This window comes from Kryptolebias marmoratus, linkage group LG22 (genome assembly GCF_001649575.2).
Source record: "Kryptolebias marmoratus isolate JLee-2015 linkage group LG22, ASM164957v2, whole genome shotgun sequence".
Classification (NCBI taxonomy): Eukaryota; Metazoa; Chordata; class Actinopteri; order Cyprinodontiformes; family Rivulidae; genus Kryptolebias; species Kryptolebias marmoratus.
The window spans coordinates 7,753,130-7,772,948 of record NC_051451.1 but is presented as its reverse complement, the minus strand read 5'-3'; the positions used below and the strand labels follow the sequence as shown (position 1 = coordinate 7,772,948).

Genomic DNA, 19,819 nt, shown 5'->3' with positions numbered 1-19,819 from the left:
GAACCTTCCTCAGATAACCAACTCCACGCTTCGATGATGAAGCCGGACCAACCTCCCGCCGCGCCGCCCACCGTCATGCTGGTCTGCCTGCCGCAGATGCCCACGCCCGCGCCGCCAGGAGCCCCCGTCTCGGGCGTGGCGGCGTTTGTGACCAAAGAGGAGTTTAAAGTGGCCCCGTCAGGCAAGACGGCCGTGCAGCTGCTGAGCGTGGCCATGGAGGGCCTGACCGACGAGGAGCTGTCTGACAGCGGAGGAGAGGGGATGTACAGAGAGAGAGACGAGTTCGTCGTCAGGAAGGAGGACGTCGAAGCCTTGAAGGTATTTGAAGCCTGACATCGATAAGCAACAGAATGTAAGCTAATTCAATCAGATTCACAAAAATTAAATAAACATGTTTATATTGATTTTCAACTAAGTTCACAGTCTGAACTGAAAGTAGTTTAAATTCATTTTATTTGCAACATAGCTTGTTTGACCTTTCACCTTTCTGCTGCTGAACAATCACCTGTCACTCCCAACATTATATGCAGAATTAAAGTTACTTTTGAAATATAAGCTCAGATTTAAAACAAAAAAAAAAGGAAAGATTTGTATGAGTTTATGTTTCCCCTCTTAAAGAGCGTGTCATATAATGAATTAACCTAAAATAATCCGTTTATAAATGGAAACTGAAATAAAAACGTAGCGGCTTAACTACATTTTTTTAGTTCCTAGTGTCAGTGCCCAGCACACATTTAGTATCGGGAGAGAAATACCTGCCCATTAAGTTCAAAAAAAGTTAAAAAACAAAAACAACTGGACTTCTATTCTGTAGCTGAAGACGTGTTGATTGGAGTGAAACTGACTGGGGATCAGGCCTAAAGCTCCATTATGTTTTTGAAAGCTGAAATCTGAGACCTCCAGTTTCACTCCAATCAACACCTGCACTCATGTGACCAGAGTGGCCCATCAGTGAGTCAGACAAACAAGGATTCTAATGAGCCTCCATTGTTAGGAGAGTGAGAACAATTTGCAAGCAATCCAGCTTACATCACATCTCAGCTTTAAAAGCTCAACTCCACACTCTCTATTTCTGAATTGAGAAAGCTCCTCGGATGAGAAGCGAAACATCTTCAGCTACAGAATAGAAGTCCAGTTGTTTTTGTTTTTTAACTTTTTTTTTTAACTTGTTATTGTTTTGTTTTTTCCCCCTCTAACATCTTGCAAAGAAACCTTTTCCCTTCACACAAACTCCATTGTCTCCATTCAGTGGACTCACAAAGCCGTTGAATCCATCGACGCACTGAATCATCATCTTGAACATTTATTCTTTGAAAGAAATTCTTTTAAAACTTTGTGTTTGGTGTCACCCCAGGTCAAGCCAGTCTTATAGAAATCGTTTCAATCTGTGATGGATTCAAAGTAAAAAAATCATTGCAGCCAATATTAAGATTTTAAAATATATATATTTTTTTCAGTTTGGTTGCATGTTTTGATTTTTTTAGGTTTTTTAGGAAAACTACATCATGATGAAGTGGTGACCTTGTTTTGTCATGGTAAAAGGGACAATTGTTTTTGAATATTCTTTATAGTTTGGTTTAATGATAAAATATAATAAATAAATAAATAAATAAATAAATAAATAAATAAATAAATAAATAAATAAATAAATAAATACATACATACATACTGATAAAGAAAACTGAAACAATTATCCTGGACATGTCAAATCCAGAAAAAAAATAATAATAATAAAATACGAAACAAAGCAACTGGACTTCTGTTCTGTAGCTGAAAATGTTTTGATTCCCATCTGGGGAGTTTTAATAAAATGCACAAAGAAAGACCACCATCCAGACCCAATGTCAAAAGCATAAACCCAGTGACATATACTACTGCAAAATATCTTGCTGCTATTTTAGCTAGCTTGTAAAAAATACACTACGTCACAAATCAAACGTTTGAGATTTTGCAAACATTAAAAGATTTCATCCTTTAAAATCTTACAATAAAACATTAGGCCTGATTTTCACTCGAATTCACACCTTCATGCATGTGACTAAATCATTTCTCTGCGAGCCAGACAAACAAAGATCCTAACGGCCCTTAGGAAGGAGGGGAGTGAGATTAATCTGCATGTGAGTTTAGCTGCATAAACAATGCATCTCATGCAATTTAATGCTCGAAACTCCACGCTCTCCAGTTTTGAACTGATAAAGTTCCTTGGATGGGAAGAGAAACATGTAGAGAATAGAAGTTTGGTTGTTTATTTGTTTGCATGGGTTTTTAAATTTATTTCAATGATTTAGTCACTAAAATACTGCCTTAAACTGAGAACATTTAAAGCTTTCTTTTGTTATATTTTAGAAAACCGTCTGACTTATTGTTACCTGTAGTGAAGCTGTACCAATGTTTTTGTACGTGTGTGTTCATGTGTTTGTTAGTTAAATACGTCATGAACCACCAAATGGATTTTAATAAGATTCTCAGGAAGTAATAATTAGATGTACATCTACAACTGATTAACTCTTTGAGCCACCCCAATTTAAGATGGCTGCCACAGATAGGCAACAAAAATAATCTATAACTCAACAAAATTCACAGAGATTGGGCTAAAGGTTTGCGTGGTAGTAGCTGAGCATCATCCCAAACATACTTAGAGTTTTACACATTGTGCTGTATTTTTTTCTTAAAACTTTGCTATTAACTATCTGTTAAATCTCATAAACCGTCTGATCGAATTTAAACTCTGAGAAAGTAATCATTGAATGCACATCAACAACTGATTAACACGAGGGGTCAACCAGGATCATTTTGTTTTATAATATCTGATGTGTTTTTCTAAAAACCAGATCTTAGCGCTCTGACAGAGACTAAACTGAGTGCCAGTGTGGAGGAGGTGGAAGGGGCTGGCTGGGAGGGGAGGTGAGGGGCAGAGGAGGGGGAGGAAGAACAGGGAGGATGAAGATAAAGTGAGGAGGGAAGGAAGCTGAAAACACCAGAGGAGGAAGACTAAAACAGAAGAATTAGTGGTATTTCTCAAATGAAACCATAATTTTTTTTATCATTTAGAAAATGTTTCATCAAGGTTTCTTCCATTCAATCCTAGTTTAGTATTTTTTTAACATTAAAGTAGATCAATTTATTTTTAAATAAAACATTTTACCTGAGCAGAACTGTAAAAGTAAATGTACAAAAGTAAAATAAAGTAAATCACAATTTTATATAAAAATGGGTGCAGAAAATATAAAACTGGAAATTATCTAGAATAAAAGTAATCTCTCTTATTCCGGTAAATCAGTGTATTTCCTCAATTACTTGCTGTAGCACAGAGCTACAGCAAGTAAGGATTTTATGAAAGATTAATTTTTCAAGTATTTTAAAAGATTTTTTAAATTAAAAATTAATAGTTTTCTGACAATAAACAGAATAAATCACAGTATCTTTACGCAAAGCAGCTCAAAAAGCAGATAAAATATTCAATTCACGAATGCATTTAATAAAAATACAAATAATAATGAAAATTAAGACCACAGCTGACTGATTCGTCTGCTGATCGCTTCTCTGAAATTATAATGATTTTTTTTTTGTCTTATCGCCGGCAGCCGAAATTTTAATAGCTGACCGTAACGTTTTTGTCTGTGTGTTTGTCTTTTAGTAGAATATTTCATGAAACACAGGACGAATTTTTATGAAACTTTCAGAAAGTAATCAGTAGATGTACATCTACAACTGATTGACCTTTGGAGTCAGTTCTGATTCAACATCTTCCCCGCCTTGGCAAACACAAATATGTATATGACTCATGCAGCTTTACAGATATTGAGGTAAACTTTGGGGTGGTTGTAGCTGAGACTGATCCTCAACAAGTACTCTGAGTGTTAACTGATGTCACGCTTAACTTTGCTTTCAAGGTTTGACTAAATCCCCTCCAACTCCGTAATCTAACACAAAACGATCTTAAGTCTAAAATTCTGGCATGGTAGGCCATATGTATTCCTTGAAGGATAAAGGCTTTTAAATTATCAACGAGTTAATGTAGGATGGAAAGGAGATATAAACCTTTTTAATCTATTTGTTATTTACAAAACTGTCAAATAAAAAAACACCAGTTATTCACTTGGAATTGTGTGGATTTAAGCGCATTTTATTTGATGCAAGAAACGCTGCCTTGTGTATCTCTGCAGGTTTTCCCTTTTTTTTCTACAAAAATAAAAAGAAATTCTGAAGTTATTGATATGATGACTTTATTACGTCTCTGTCCCGTAGGTCACCCAACAATCCACATCAGATCAGTTTGTTTCTGTAGGTTGGAGTCCCACAGCTCATCCTGTGCGTTCACAGTGAAACCCGAGCACAGAGGGAGAGTCTGCAGCAGTCTCCTCAAACGGGCCAATGAAGAAGAAGAAAAAAAAGAAAATCAGCTAACAGACTCCTAAAGCTCCCGGGTTCAGCGAGAGGAGCTGCGGCAGGTTTAAGAGTGAAACGATCACCTCTATGTCCTGCTGCTGGGATGAGCAAATTGCAGCTATTAAACAATAAAATAAAATAACTTATAATAAAATAAACAGCACAGGGGTCGTTTGAAAAAATAAACCGGGGACAAAAATGAGTTTTTACGCACACTAACCAAAATGTTTTGGTTCAATTTATTGAGTCCGTTTTTATTTTCTCTCTCTCTCTCTCTCTCTCTCTCTCTCTAACCTTTTTTCTCGTGTCGAATTATTATTATTTATGTATATATTGTTCTAGAAATAAAAGTCTGCACAGGTCAATAATTAAATGAAAAATTGGATAACTGACAAACAAAATTTAATTATTTATTGCTCAAAATTAAAATAAATAAATGAAAAAACAACTTTTTTTTCACAAAATCATCAATAAACGACTAAATAATTAAATAAATAACGGGAAATTATTTCTTCTTATTTGGCAAATTAATGACTAAATAAATAAAAACGTGTTTTTGTTGCCATCTCTTTTAAGACACATTGCTTCTAATATATCTTATTGTCTTCTTTTATTCTTGTTTTTCCTTATTTCTACTAAGATTATTATGATTATTATATTATGGAAAAAATAATAAAGTTAACGTGTCTGTTCTTTAAAATAAAATAATTTTATCCTTTGGTTTTATTATTTTTTTCCCCTTTTCCGTCTGCGGTGACCTGAGGTTACAGCCCGGGCTGTGATTGGCTACCTGAGCCTTCTCTCTATTGGCTGCCATCACACATACACACACATGCGCGCGCGCCCTCGGGAGGCAGCGCGGCGTGTCTCCGCTCGGATCGTGAGCCCCTCAGTCGCTCCGCGCTCTGAATGAACGAGTCTGGTTCACGTCATCCTCTGAAGGTGGACCGAACCGGACCGGGTCTATAAAACTCACAGCCGCGGCAGCAGCTTGCGCTCTGTGCGGGAAAAAAAAAAAACTCACCGGGGGAGAAACAAGTAATCTCGAAACGCCAAAAGATCTGCGGCTCCGCTGCTGAAGGTGAGTCCAGTTCAGTCTGAACATATTCTGGGGTTCATCTCTGACAAGTTTGTTTTAGAAAATTCATCTTCTGGTTTAACTTTTTGCCTGTGAATCCGATCCGAACCGTTTTGTGTTTGACCAGATTTATTACCTCTGTTTGGAGGGGGCTTTCTGAGCCCCTCAGAACTGTACCTATAAAGGTGCAGAACGTTATAGACAAGCCGGCGCACGCAGACCTGTAAAACTATTTGGAATAGTTGACAGCTTGTCCTCACGTTGGGGAGTTTCCTCAGTCCGCACGAGAGTCTGTGTTAAAGGTGCGGGGGTGGGGTACCTTCAGAATTATTAAATAAAGCTGAAAAACATATAGATGTTGCGTGGTTAAAAATTTAGGACATAAGATGAATCCGGATTATTTGGTCTGTGACGCACCGAGCGGCACCAAAAGTCACTTTGTGCGTCTTTTTTGTTTGTTTATGTTTTTCTTTTTTCCCGTGATAAAATAGTTACATGAAACGAGCAAACACTTCTTTCTTGTTTTTATTAGCATTTAAAGAGGATAAGAAGGCAGGGGGGAAAAATCCGGGAGAAGCTTTACGCGCAGGTGGATGCTGAGAACCGGACCAGGAGATGTTCCCCCTGGCCCAGTTCGGGGTGCTGTCGGCTCTGGCCACGGCGCTCACGTCGCTCCTGTCCGCCCTCCTGCTGCTGGTTTTGACCCGGCAGCTGTGGAGTCTCCGCTGGACCCTGACCCGGGACAAGGAGAGCAAGCTGCCGCTGCCGAACGGTTCCATGGGCTGGCCGCTGGTCGGGGAGACCTTCCACTGGCTCTTCCAGGTCAGAACCAGAATCAGTCATTCTGTCTCATGTAGAAGAACTTTAAACCATCAGGAAGTTAAAAAAAATGTTTTAAGATGTTTATAATTGATGTGGAGACACGAGAAGCCTTCTGAAGCCCCTGCAGATTCTTGAGCAGGTTCCGTTCTGGTCTCAGAGAGACATGTGTGGACTTGATGCTCTCCTCCTTCTTCCTCTTTCCGTCTGGGAAAAATCCCTCCATCCCTCTGTCTTTCCTTCTAGCAATCCATCGTCTCGTTACTCTAAGCAAAAACCTTTAAAAAACACTCATAAAAAAGATCGCAATCAGTTTGCTTTTTTTAGGATTTTGACGCTTCAGGCAGCATTATCTTCATTATCTTTCATTCTCACTCATTAGATCACTGCATTTCTTTATCGAGGTTGGGAGGGGGCATTAGATAAAACTTTTAAAAAGAATCTTTTATTCTGATGATAAAAATATGTCCTGAAGTGGTCTCCAGAATTGTGAAAATTTGCACCAAAACCTTCTTCTAACATAAAATGAAAGTCTCTTAAAGAACAATTGTAAACAACAAATGTTCTTAAAACCTGAAAACAATTTGGTTTTTTTGGATACAGTAAATTGAAAAAGTATTCACCACCTTGGCATTTTGTCTTTTTTGTTGCTTTAAAACCAAGGGTTTAAAATATTTTTTGGGGGGGTTGTATGTTTTAATTTATATAAAAATACTTTAAAGATGCAACATATAGTCTATTATAAAATAATTTTAAAAATAGCTTAAAACATTACCAGTCTCTTTGTCTCAGTTTTCCCAAAAATTCTTTCCATATTTGCTACATCCATCTTTCTTTCAAATCTGACAGTTTCCAGTCCCCGCTGCCACCACCATGCTTGACTGTAGGGATGGTGTTCTCTGATTATGAGAGGTGTTTGACTGGTTCCATGTCTTTTTCCTTGATGGTCAAAAGTTTTAGTTTTATCACAGTCTATACATGTGTCAGCTTAGTTTTAATTCCCAAATCAATCAATGTCTTTTTCCTGCCACTCTGCCATGGAGCCCAGTTCTGTGGAGCTTTTAGTGAAAGAAAGAAGAAATTGCTTCATGTTGTCATCATATGTATCCATGCAATGATGAAATTCTTTATCTGCAATTAACCCATTACACATGTGAGATGCACACAAGTGGAGCAGTCAGAAGCTATTTACACACCTGGGGAGTAGTTAGTGATTAGTTGTCTTGGTCAAGGACATTACAACATATGGGCATGGCTAGGAATTGTACCTGTGACTTCCTAGTCCCAAGACCGCTGCCTTACCACTGTGCCACAGTCCTACCATAGTGGTCCTATGAACAGATACTCCCATCTCTGTAGAAGAGCTGCCAGCTCTATCAGGGTTATCTTTGGCCTGTCTCTTGGTTGTGTCTCTGAATAATGCTCTCCTTACCCAATCTGTGAGTTTTGGTGGACAGCTTTCTCCTGGCAGGTGGTGGCATCATTTTTCTATTTTATTCACTCACCACCATGAAAGGTGGGCAGTTGGTTCTGTGTGCATGTGTTTGTCTGTTAGCAAAATATCTCATGGACCAGTAGATGATTTTAATCAGACTTTAAGAAAGTAATCAATGGATGTACATCTGCAACTGATTAACTTTTGAATCAGCCCAGTTCAAGATGGCTACCTCAGCTGACCAACTGGCTCTAACTCAGTCAACTGTACAGATATTGAACTGAAATTTGGCATGGCAATAGTTGAATGTCATCTCCATGCGTACTCTGATCATGACACATTGTGACAGATCTTTGCTCAAAACTTTGCTCTTAACTGTTGGAGTCATCCCTGGTTGTCTGTTAGCAAATTAGTTCATTAACCATTGGAAAGAGTTTAAATAAACTTTCAGAAAATAATCACCCGATGTATATCTACAACTAATTAACCAATAAAGGAATGCCACCTTAACTAACTAATTTTATCAAACATAAAAATGGTTGTAACTCAGTTACTTTTAACAAATATTATACCTAGATTGATGTGGTAGCAGCTGAGAATCATCTGTAACACACACTTTAAGCAGATCACACAAAACTTTGCAAAATTGCATAAGACTGCATATAACATTATTTTCAAGATTTGACCAAAATGCAGTAGCTTAACTCTGTCATTTCTCAACATAAGATCATCTTTGTCTAAAATTCTGATGTGTTCCTTCAAGAAATGCAAGTTTTTAATCTGAAAATAGATTTAATGGTGCTTTGTAGGTTGTTCTGGGTTTTGGATGTTTTTTATATTTTAATCTTGATTTGTAGTTCTTTACAACTTTGTCTTTGACTTGTGTGGATTGTCTAACTAAATGTGTAAGTTCTGATGGTTTTCAAAGCCAAGGGAGTTGAATACATATGCACTTTTCAGTTTTATACTTTATTTATTCTGGACTTCTTTTATTACACTGCAGGGTTCTAACTTCCACATCTCGCGTCGAGAGCGTCATGGAAACGTGTTTAAGACCCACCTTCTGGGAAAACCCGTCATCCGGGTCACAGGGGCAGAAAACATCCGAAAAATCCTGCTGGGCGAGCACAGCCTGGTGTGCACCCAGTGGCCCCAGAGCACCCGCATAATCTTGGGACCGAACACCCTGGTCAACTCTGTTGGAGACCTGCACAAGAAGAAGAGAAAAGTAAGATCCGGGATTAACAACAAATGGAAACAAGCTTCATCTGTCCTCCTTTAATTCACCCATGCAAGTCTTTATTGGCTGCCAGGTAATAACGTTTTATGACTTCTTTCTCTTTGTTTTCTCATCCACTTTTAAGATCCTGGCCAAAGTGTTTAGCCGAGGGGCTCTGGAATCCTACCTGCCCCGGCTTCAGGACGTTATCAAGTCTGAAGTTGCCAAGTGGTGCTCCGAGCCAGGCGCCATTGATGTGTACAGCTCAGCCAAGTCCCTGACATTCCGCATCGCAGTCAGCGTCCTGCTGGATCTGCAGCTGGAGGAGGAGCGGATCCATTACCTGGCTAAGATCTTTGAGCAGCTGATGAACAATCTGTTCTCACTCCCCATCGACGCGCCGCTGAGTGGGCTGCGAAAGGTACAAAATGCTCTTCAGATTTTACATCATGAATATTATACTGAAACCAAGAAATTAGGACAAACAGTGTACTTTCTTTTCTATCCAGGGCATAAAAGCCAGAGAAATCTTGCATGCCAACATGGAGAAGATTATCGAGGAAAAAATGGCACGGCAGCAGGTGGAGGACGAATATCAGGATGCTTTTGACTACATGCTGTCCAGTGCCAAAGAGCACAGCCAGCAGCTCAGCATCCAAGAGCTCAAGGTACCAAACTTAATGTTAAAATTTTAAACAAAAATCTCACACAATTTGTTCATGCTCAAAGTATGTGTGTGAGACAACTCTCAGCTACTACCACACTAGACTTTAGTTCAACATTTGTAAAAGGTGACTGAGTTATTGTCATTTTTGTGTTTGCTAAAGTTGATTAGCTGTGGCATTTGTCTTGACTCAGGTTGACTTCAAAAATTAATCAGTTGTAGATGCACATCCAGTCATTATTTTCTCAGATTTTTATTTAAATCCAGCTAGCGATTCATGAGATATTTGGCTTACAATTAGACAAACACACAGACACATACATTATCACCCACCTTTTATGGTGACCGGCAGTAATTGAGCCTGTTTTCATTGTCTAAAGGGGAACATTAGAGTCAGGAACAAATACTGCGATAAGTTATCTACAATTAGATAAAAAGTAAAACAATAACATGACATAAAACAATAATATTGGTCATATGCTGCTGTGCCAGTCTGATCCAACACATGGGATCAAACCAAAACTCCTTTTGCTTTGGAAACAAATTTTTTGTCATCTTCTCAGTTGTCTTGAAGACTGGGCTTTGACTGGACCATTCCAGGACATTTAACTGTCTCTCCTTAAATTACAGGAGTTTCTTCAACAGTGTGTCGAGAGTCAATGTCCTGCTAAAATTTCTGACCAGTCTGAGATCTCTAGACCAGGGTTTTCTCAAGAACTCCTCTCTATCTTTATATACAAGTTTCCCAGTCTCTGCAGATAGAAAACATCTCCACATCATGATGCTGCCACCACCATGCTTCACAGTAGGGTGTTCTCAGCAGGAACAATCATCACTGAGAACATAGAAGTTGATGCTAAGATGGCCAAGATGAGTTAAAAAAGTAGGACAGTTAGGGACACTGAATTTTGGTCATGTGCTGTGCCAATCCAACCCAACCCATTGGATCAACCCAAAACTTAAACAAAACCATTTTTTTGTCAGATCTGAAGATAAAATCTGCCTGATATGATGTATCCTAATTCAATGTACTTATGTTAGAGATGTAAAGGGAGATGTCTTTAATTTTTCAACTGATAAACAATTAAAGTTGAGGTTTATCATCATGCTGACAGCATATTGGGGTCCCGGGTGGTGTGTGGCATTAATTTATTCACGACTTGGTGTTTGCAAGCATCTTTGTGGTTTGGTAGCTGAGAATTTGAGGCAGGACTGGCCACACTGACCTCAGTTTCAGGCTGCAACCATAACAAGGTCAGAGAAACAATCCGAAGTAGATGTGACACACATGGTGGTATTATGACATGATCTGCTAGTGTGTAGCTGCATTTTGTTGCAGCCCAAGACAGTCATGCCAGGACTGGCATATAGAGTGTGGTGAGAACATAAGGCAGCATCTTTGGAACATGGTCTGTTAGCAGGAAAAACCTTTTGGCAAGTACTCAGATTCAAGCCCACATTGCCTTCACTCAAATAAGTTTTTTTTTTTAATTTTCTGCAATCCAGCTAAAGTTAAAAAGTAAAAAAAAATATTTGTATAGCACATTTTAGCAGCAAGGCATTCAAAGTGCTTTACATCATAAAAACATCAATAGAATCATTACAATAATCAGAAACATCATTACAATCATCATCAGAACATTAGAATCATCACATAAAATCATTAAAAATCATCGAGCAGGTACAATTGATAATCATAAGGAGATGGTCAATATGTAATAAGATATTTTGTTTAGAGCAGTTTTTCACCTGAATTTGTTTGCGGACTACTAATCAAAGGCAGCTTTAAACAGGTGAGTTTCCAGCCTTGATTTAAAGGAATTTAGTGTTTTGGCTGTTTTGCAGTTTTCCGGGACTTTGTTCCAGATTGATGGTGCATAGAAACTGAAAGCTGCTTCTCCATTTTTGGTTCTGGTTTTGGGGATACAAAGTAGACTGGAACCAGACAACCTGAGTGTTCTGGAGGATTGATACGACGATAATAAGTCTTTAATGTATTGTGGTGCTAGACTGTTCAGCGATTTATACACTAATAGAAGTATTTTAAAGTCTATTCTCTGAGCTACAGGGAGCCAGTGTAGGGACTTAAAAACCTGGGTGATGTGCTCTACTTTTCTGGTCTTAGTGAGAACACGAGCAGCAGCATTTTGGATCAGCTGCAGCTGTCTAATTGATTTTTTTGGCAGACCTGTGAAGACACTGTTGCAGTAATTGAGACGACTAAAGATAAACGTGTGATAATTTTTTCTAGGTCTTGTTGTGACATTAGTCTTTTAATCCTGGAAATGTTCTTCAGGTGGTAAAAGCCAACTTTGTACCTGTTTTTATGTGTCCCTTAAGGTTCAGGTCTGAGTCCATTACTACACCCAGGTTTCAGGCCTGATCACTAGTTTTTAGCTGTAATACCTGAAGCTATGTGCTGACTCTTGATCGTTCCTCTTTAGGTCCAAAGATAATTTCAGTCTTGTTTCTGTTCAGCTGGAGAAAATTTTGGCACATCCACGCATTGATTTGTTCTAAGCATCTGTTCAGTGCTTGTATAGGTTGAGAGTCACCTGGTGACATTGTGATATAGAGCTGTGTATCATCTGCATAGTTATGGTAACTAATGTTATTACTTGTTATAATCTGGGCTAGTGGGAGCATGTAGATATTAAATAGAAGGGGTCCCAGGACTGAATCTTGGGGTACCCCACATGTGACGTTGAAGCTACGTTGAAACTGGTTAAGTAGGTTGTGAAGAGAATAGAGGGGTTGTCATCAAGTGTGTGGTCTAATAGACTTCTGCTGAACTTCACTTTTGGAGAAGGATTTTTATTTCTTAAAAACAGGCATTTTGGAGCAGGGTAACATCTCAAATATACAAAACAGTTGATCCCAAGGACCATCTTTGAGAAACTTATTTCCTTTACTTATACAGGTTAGTCTCATTGAGACACAATTTTCTCATTTGCAAGAGAGACCTCTTAATGATATAAATCCACCTATCTGCCTTCTATCTTGCAGGAAACAGCAGTGGAGCTCATCTTCGCTGCTCACTCCACCACAGCCAGCGCCTCCACATCGCTGATTCTACAGCTTCTTTGCCACCCAGCGGTGGTCGAAAAGGCCCGGGTGGAGCTTGATGCCGAGGGCCTTGGCTATCAACAGAACCAGAGCCACAACTCGTCTTGTGTCACCGTAGAAAAAGAGCAGGATGATGCTGAAACAACCCACCTACTGAACAGCTATGGTCAAAATGCAGGCGATGAGTTTCCACGATCCAAGTCTCACATACCGTACCTGACCCTGGACAAGCTGAGCCAGCTCCAATACATTGACTGCATTGTCAAAGAAGTGCTCCGTTTCCTGCCACCAGTCTCTGGTGGTTACCGGACAGCTCTGCAGACATTTGAACTTGATGTAAGTATAATTTCCAGCTATGATTTTTTTTTTTTGCCTCTGGTTTACTGACAAATGATGGCATTCAATTTCAGTGTAAATAATGCAGCATAAACACATTTTGAATGAGGCTGACCTCAAAAGTTAATCCATTGTAGACAAGCATACAGAAAAGAATTTCTGTTTGAAAGTTTCAATAAATCTGTCCACAAACAAACAAACACATGCATCCACAGACACAGGCAATTACATGACTCCAATAGTTGATGGCAAAGTTTTAAACAACAAGATAGTATTCAATCTGTTAGCACATAGAGATATGCATTTAGGATCAGTCTCAGCTACTACTACAGCAAACTTTAGCACATTATATGTAAAACTTATGAAGTTATAGCATCTTTGAATTTGCTTGGGTTGATTGGCTGTGGAGGCCTTCTTAAACTGAATTGACTCCAAAAGTGAATTAGTTGCGAGTGTTCATCTAATGATTCAGCCATGTCCTGGATGACTGAGAACTTACATGAACAATCTATATAGGAGTTCATGAGATATTTTGCTAAAAGACACACAATCACAGACACACAGGCAGAGACATTATCATCCACCTTTCGAGCACAGGTGATAAAAATAATACCAAAATAAATTTCACTCTGACAGTTTGTCTTCCATTCTCCTCATCAAGTCTAAACTAAACCAACAACAGCAACTCAAACATCAATTTCTTCCAGGTCCATGTTTGTGGAATGAATGACAAGTAGAAAATGTTGATGTAATGTTGGTAGACATAATGTGACCGGACACAGAACACAACCGGTACAAAAATTACACCATGTAGGTGTTCTTGGTATCCTTACAACACCGCATATACTCCAAAAATGAAATATGTACGCAGCAGCAACCACATGACATTGTGAGCAACGTATTTATGTTGTACATATGTTAAGAAAACAAAGGAATGCACCACTGATACACTGTTACACTGTTCTAGATAGATACATAACATACAATCATACTGGCCATGACACATTCAAATCCACATGTATGAATGTCCTTTGTTAGAAAATGATATCACATTAAAATCAAAAACCCATAATCTAATGTTCAAGACAGCAAAATAATTAAACAATCTAGACACTCAAGTACATCATCAAATAATTCATTCACAGGTATACAGTAAAGAAGTTTTTTTTTTAACTTACACAATAATAATAATAAAATGGTCTGTGATCACAAACACAGAATTACATTATCAGTCTAGTGGAAAACAAGCAAGAATTGACATATTTTCAACTGACAACTATCAAGTTAAACATTAAAATAAAGAAAACATAATTAAGCTCGCTGTGATGGCCAAAACCTACAACAACATGTCACTACTAAGTTCCAATTATTTGTAAAAAAAAAGTATAAAAAACAGCTACAACATAGATGAAAACAACATGTTATGGGGCATGTTATAGGACCAGGGGATGATTGTTGCTCGTCGGAACGCTCACATCACAGCCCGAAAAAAACACAATTTATTCAAATAACTGCACCAAAGTTTACCTTCTTGTGAATTGAATTGTTCTGTCATTGCTGATTGTTTTCTAGACCAAAAGTCACTGTTTTTGAGAAATCCAATCAATAAATCTACAGAGACATTCTTGACCATTCTCTACCTTGTATGCAAATACAGAGATGAGCAGGCAGTCCTGTCTCCAAGTGACCTTTGACTCCTGCCAATTCCATTCTACATGTGTGTGCAGATAATGCTTGAGATGTTTTTTTTTTCTAATTAAGTTATAATTGCTGATTGGCTTTCATATTACTTTTGACAGGGCTACCAGATCCCCAAAGGTTGGAGTGTCATGTATAGTATCCGGGACACGCATGAGACCGCACCAGTGTTTCAAAGCCCGGAGCTGTTTGATCCAGACCGGTTCGGTCCAGAGCGGGATGAAAGCCGGTCGTCTCGGTTTAGCTATGTGCCGTTTGGTGGCGGTGTGCGGCGCTGCGTTGGGAAGGAACTGGCACAGATCATTCTCAAAACTCTGGCAGTGGAGCTGATCGGAACCTGCAAATGGACCCTGGCTATGGAGAACTTCCCGAAAATGCAAACAGTGCCGATAGTTCACCCCGTAAACGGGCTGCATGTACGATTCTCCTGCAACTCCTTACTTTAGGTTCAAATAAGACTGACAGACTTTTCACAAAGCTCGTCCAGGTGATAATTTAAGCATCTGGAGACACTCTCTAAACAAGGAGACCGGACAATGCAAGTCCTGATGGTTCAGTTCAGACCTCCTTTTATTTTCTCAGACATAAAGGGGTTCACACTGGTCGCCTGCAGCACTTCATCACCATTTTAGTGGTCTGATGAAAATCTTTTAAAACGTCTTTGTTGTAGTACAATTTAACTACCTGCTAAACTCACCTGTTAGTGTTCTGATCACAGAGTTTTCATTCTTTAAGTGGATTTTAAGTTATTTTTGTGTTCAGCTACAATAGTTACTTTTTCACTGTGTATGTTCAAACAGAACAAGCAGGTTTGCCCACCTGATGGACTGCAAACTCAACAGCATAAGTTTCTGTTCAGACCTTCTACTGAGGCATGAAAGAAAGCAAAAACATTCTTGTGTGGGTCCCATTTTTTACGTCTGACAAAAACATTTTTTTCTCTTGACTCTCTTGATTTACATTAAATTAACGGATGAAATTTTTGTCATTAGGCGCCTGCTCCTTGGACCAGGTAGAGCAGCTGCATCCCCATTTATTTAAAATGGGGCACAAATTTATGGTTTTGCTTTCCCATCTTTTGACTTAAAATCATGGTATCACTCTCAGCAAAAAGAAAAAAAGCAGGTAGGGTTGATTGATTCCAATTTTACTTTTGTAGTTAGAAACTAAAAGGGAATATTGAAAAGAGTCACTACATTCTACACCTCCCCTCCCACAGCTCTGAATTGATTCAGTCCAATATTAGCTGTCCCTGCCTCACCCCACAGACAACATTCATCTGTGAACATTTTGCTTCATTTCATATTTATAGGAAGCAAAAACAAATAAAAAGTTTTATCTCTGTTGTTTTTTAAGCTTTAAATCTGTGCTACATCTTTTTCTAACAATGACTCAGACAGAACAGAGTAAGAACATTGAAATCCCTTTACATATGAGCACAAGATATCCACAAGTTTATAAAAAAATGGTCATATAAATTCCTTTATGCTGATATTATTAACAATAATCCAGAGGTCAATGTAGATATTAGTTTTTGGCTGGACTAAATATGGCCTAAAAGTAAAACGTTTGGAAATGTTTGTATTGTATTTAAATAAATCATGGCATTTTTATATGCATTGTTTAAAAAAAAAACACTGAATAAATAGACTTGAGGAGATCTAAACCCGGGTTCCTACCATGAAAGCATATTGTACACTGTTTATAAAACCATTAGTTGTCCTTATGCAGAAACAATCACATCCCCAATTTTGGGGGGTGGAGGGTGCTTTCTAAAGAAAAAACTTTCTTTTTTTAATATTTGAAAAGGTTTTGAAACTTATCTTCTAATAAGTCATAAAGCAACCTCCCCTCACCCTCTCCTCCTCTTTTCTAAAATCAGACTTTCTTTCAGGGACTCAATAGAGAACACCTTAAAAAAACATCAACAGCAGCAACAACAACAACAAAGAAAAGCAGAATGATTTTATTAATCTGTAGCATCTCCCTGGTCTGTAAATGAATTTAAGTTATAAAAATTAAAACAGAGTCCTGGCTGAATAAAAACGGGGACAAGAAAGGAAGTTTTACCAAATCTCTGCAAGTCATGTTTCACTCAAATTTAGGAAAAAGAAACTGGTGCTTTATCATTTTTATTTTTTACTAAACTGTAGATTAGTAAGCACCAACCAACATGAACATTATAGACATGTAGGAAAAGAGTACTTGACTTCATTTTTTAAAAGTTTTATTGTTATATACAAGGGCAGGTGCAGTGTTTGGGTTCTTGTCTCTCAGCAAGAAGGTCACAGGCTCACCTCTCGACCTTCATTGGTAATTGTCCCTGGGTGTGAAGGAGAGCATGAATGGCTGTTTGTCGCTGTGTGTCTCTGTGGTTGACTGGAGACCTGTCCAGGGTGTTCCCTGCCTCTCGCACAGTGAGAGATAGACATTAGCTCCCCTCAACTCAGAAAGGAGAAGTGGGTTAAAAAAATGGATGGATGATTCGAGAAAATGTTTTTCATCAAAATCAATGTACATTTGCCTGTGTCTGCTTTCTCTGACTTGTCTTTCTGAATTTCATGTTGAAAATCTTTCTCATTTGAGCTTCATTGAGATTCTGCAAATGCATAGTGGACACAATGGACTCATATTGGACATGAGAGAAACCAGACTAGTGTCCAGTTTTTGCAGACATTTTGTTTTAAACTGTGGAACCTGCATTTTTGACAAGTTGGTTCCACAATCAGGAACTACTTCAAGTTCAAAATACTGTACATTCAAATTGCTGTTCTTCTTTTTATATTCATGTTATAAAGATCCTTCACAATGCATTTATCTCTGTATTAAATGAAGTAGCATTATGAATAAGCTGTATTTAAAATGCAGATATGTCATATCTGTTGTAGAGACACTAACCTATAATGTAAATTATTCTCCTTTCTTTTTTGTATTTAGAGTAGTATTAAGTGAAAGTCAGATTATAATTATTAATGTTATTATTTGTCTTGGACTGTTTATGTGTTGGTTTTATAATCAGATAGATGCGCTGTGAAATCTTATGTATGAATAGATTTATGGAAGGAGATAGCACTTTCTCCACTTTAAGGAGTTTGTATATACTGTTGCTGTTCTGTTTGTGTATTCACTGAAATGTTAAGATGTAGCTGCTGTACATTTGAGTTAAAAAGACAATTAGAAAATTATAAACAAAAAATGGTATGGTATCATTTTAAAGTTTTTTACACCAACAGAACTTTTCTTTGGGGTTTTGAAAAATGTGTATTTTTTTATTATTCTGACTGGATTCCTAATGCTGCCACAGCCAATTGGCATTATCAAACACACGAATAGCTATAACTTTGTCAATTTTATAGATATTGAACCAAACCTTTGTGTGGTAATAGCAAGGGCTATGTTCACACTGCAGGCAAAAGTGTCCCAAATCAAAATTTTTTGCCCATGTGTGACCCATAATGGATTTATTTATAACAGTCTGAACCTGACAAATCCTATTTTATTTTTCAAATCAGACCCCGGTCTTTTTCATATGTAGTACTAAATGAGACACATATCAGATATTTTTAAAGGGACCTCAGTCTGAAAAGTCATGTCACATTTCATCTGACTTTTACTTCATTGAAGGGAGAGTATGCTGACCAAAATAATATTATTGATATCAATGTCATTCAGTTTAAAACTTGGAGCTTGACAAATCTTCAGTAACAGAATAGAAGTCCAGTTGCTTTATTTTTGTACTTTTTAGATTTGTCATGTCCTGGACTGAAAATCTACACCAATGTATGATGCCAGGGTTCTATTTAGACGAAATGTATAGTGGTGTTAGGTGGGTAGGGGTGTATGCACTTCCTTGGTCAGCCAAGAGAAGGGTTTGAGGTGTGTGGTGTGATTGGCAAACATCCACTCTGGAGGGAAGCTCTGTCACACACCAACTTTCTGATGAGATGAGTTTGGATGAATGGTGTTTTTTTTTTGTTTTGGCTGCTTACTTCTGTAGGAGTTGCCAGAGAACTTGCATTAAAGATTTGGCAATTGTTTTATGCCAGTTGCCCTTCCTGACACAACCTGGACTTGAACCTGCAGCCTCAGGATTAATATTTTACTGACCACTGAGCTACTGTGGCCCTGCAGGTGTTGGTGAGAATAAAAACAAGTTGGTTTTCCAGTGCATGAAATTGCCAAAACTATTGTATATTTGAGGTTTTTAAAAACTATTTGTTGTATATTGTATAGACCCTAAAACTGAATCATATATGGTATCAGGCAACACTGTATGATACAAATGTTGGTGTTGGATTGTATCAATACTAGCGTGATTGAATTGATACTTGAGTTTATTTCTACTTTCAGTTTGTTGCTCCCATTGTGCAGTTCTGCGCTGGAGTAGGCACTGGACAAAACAAGCATGGCAGATGATTTAGTTGGGTCTGATTGCACAACAACGTAAGAAAAATCGATACACGTACTAACGTGTGTAGCATCCACATTTTTTTCCATAAACCCAGTGTGCTGCATCTTTTGGGCACGCAGGTCACTTAAGGAAAGTAGACTGTTTCCACTGCAGTCTAATGGCAGTCACAATCAGTCATTTCTCAGCATATGATTTTTCGAAGGAATGCTAGCCTTTTAATTATTAATGGGTTTCTTTAATAGGGTCAAATAAGCTAAAAGCTTTACAATGCAATTATCTTAGTTTTTCTTTTTAATAAAATGTATATTTATTACACTGTCTTTGAAAGCAGATTTATTACATGAATTTGTTAAAATGACAAAATAAATACAATATGAAAAAACAAAAACTCAGAATCATAAGAAAATATACACTTTGTTTAAGTAAAAAAAAACAAACAAAAAAAAATGCAAAGAAAATATGCAAGTACTTAATTGTAAAGACCATCTAAAGATTTAATTGTGGACTGCCTGGTATAGGATCATGTGAAAATGGTAAAAAAAAATAAAAATAAAAAAGAAGCAAAAAAACAAATGTCAATTGGTTTTTCATTCTCTTAAACGCATTAACGTTCTACAAAGGTCTAGGTTGTCCTTAACCTAATAAGGCCAAGGCCCATTAACTTCTCCTTAGTGGCCATGGTCGACTGCAGCTGGTAGTTTCTT

The 19,819-nt window shown here is 37.9% G+C and overlaps 1 protein-coding gene across 1 annotated transcript; it reads left to right on the top strand.

The window, feature by feature from the left end:
* The first annotated feature begins 5,227 nt into the window (after nucleotides 1-5,227).
* On the top strand, nucleotides 5,228-19,573 carry LOC108246633 (cytochrome P450 26B1). The gene is made up of 7 exons (XM_017434276.3): nucleotides 5,228-5,470; nucleotides 6,000-6,289; nucleotides 8,725-8,949; nucleotides 9,086-9,361; nucleotides 9,450-9,608; nucleotides 12,611-13,006; nucleotides 14,806-19,573. The coding sequence occupies exons 2-7, from the start codon at nucleotides 6,083-6,085 to the stop codon at nucleotides 15,148-15,150; spliced, it is 1,608 nt and encodes a 535-aa protein (XP_017289765.1). The 5' UTR covers nucleotides 5,228-5,470; nucleotides 6,000-6,082; the 3' UTR covers nucleotides 15,151-19,573.
* Nucleotides 19,574-19,819: the final 246 nt, after the last annotated feature.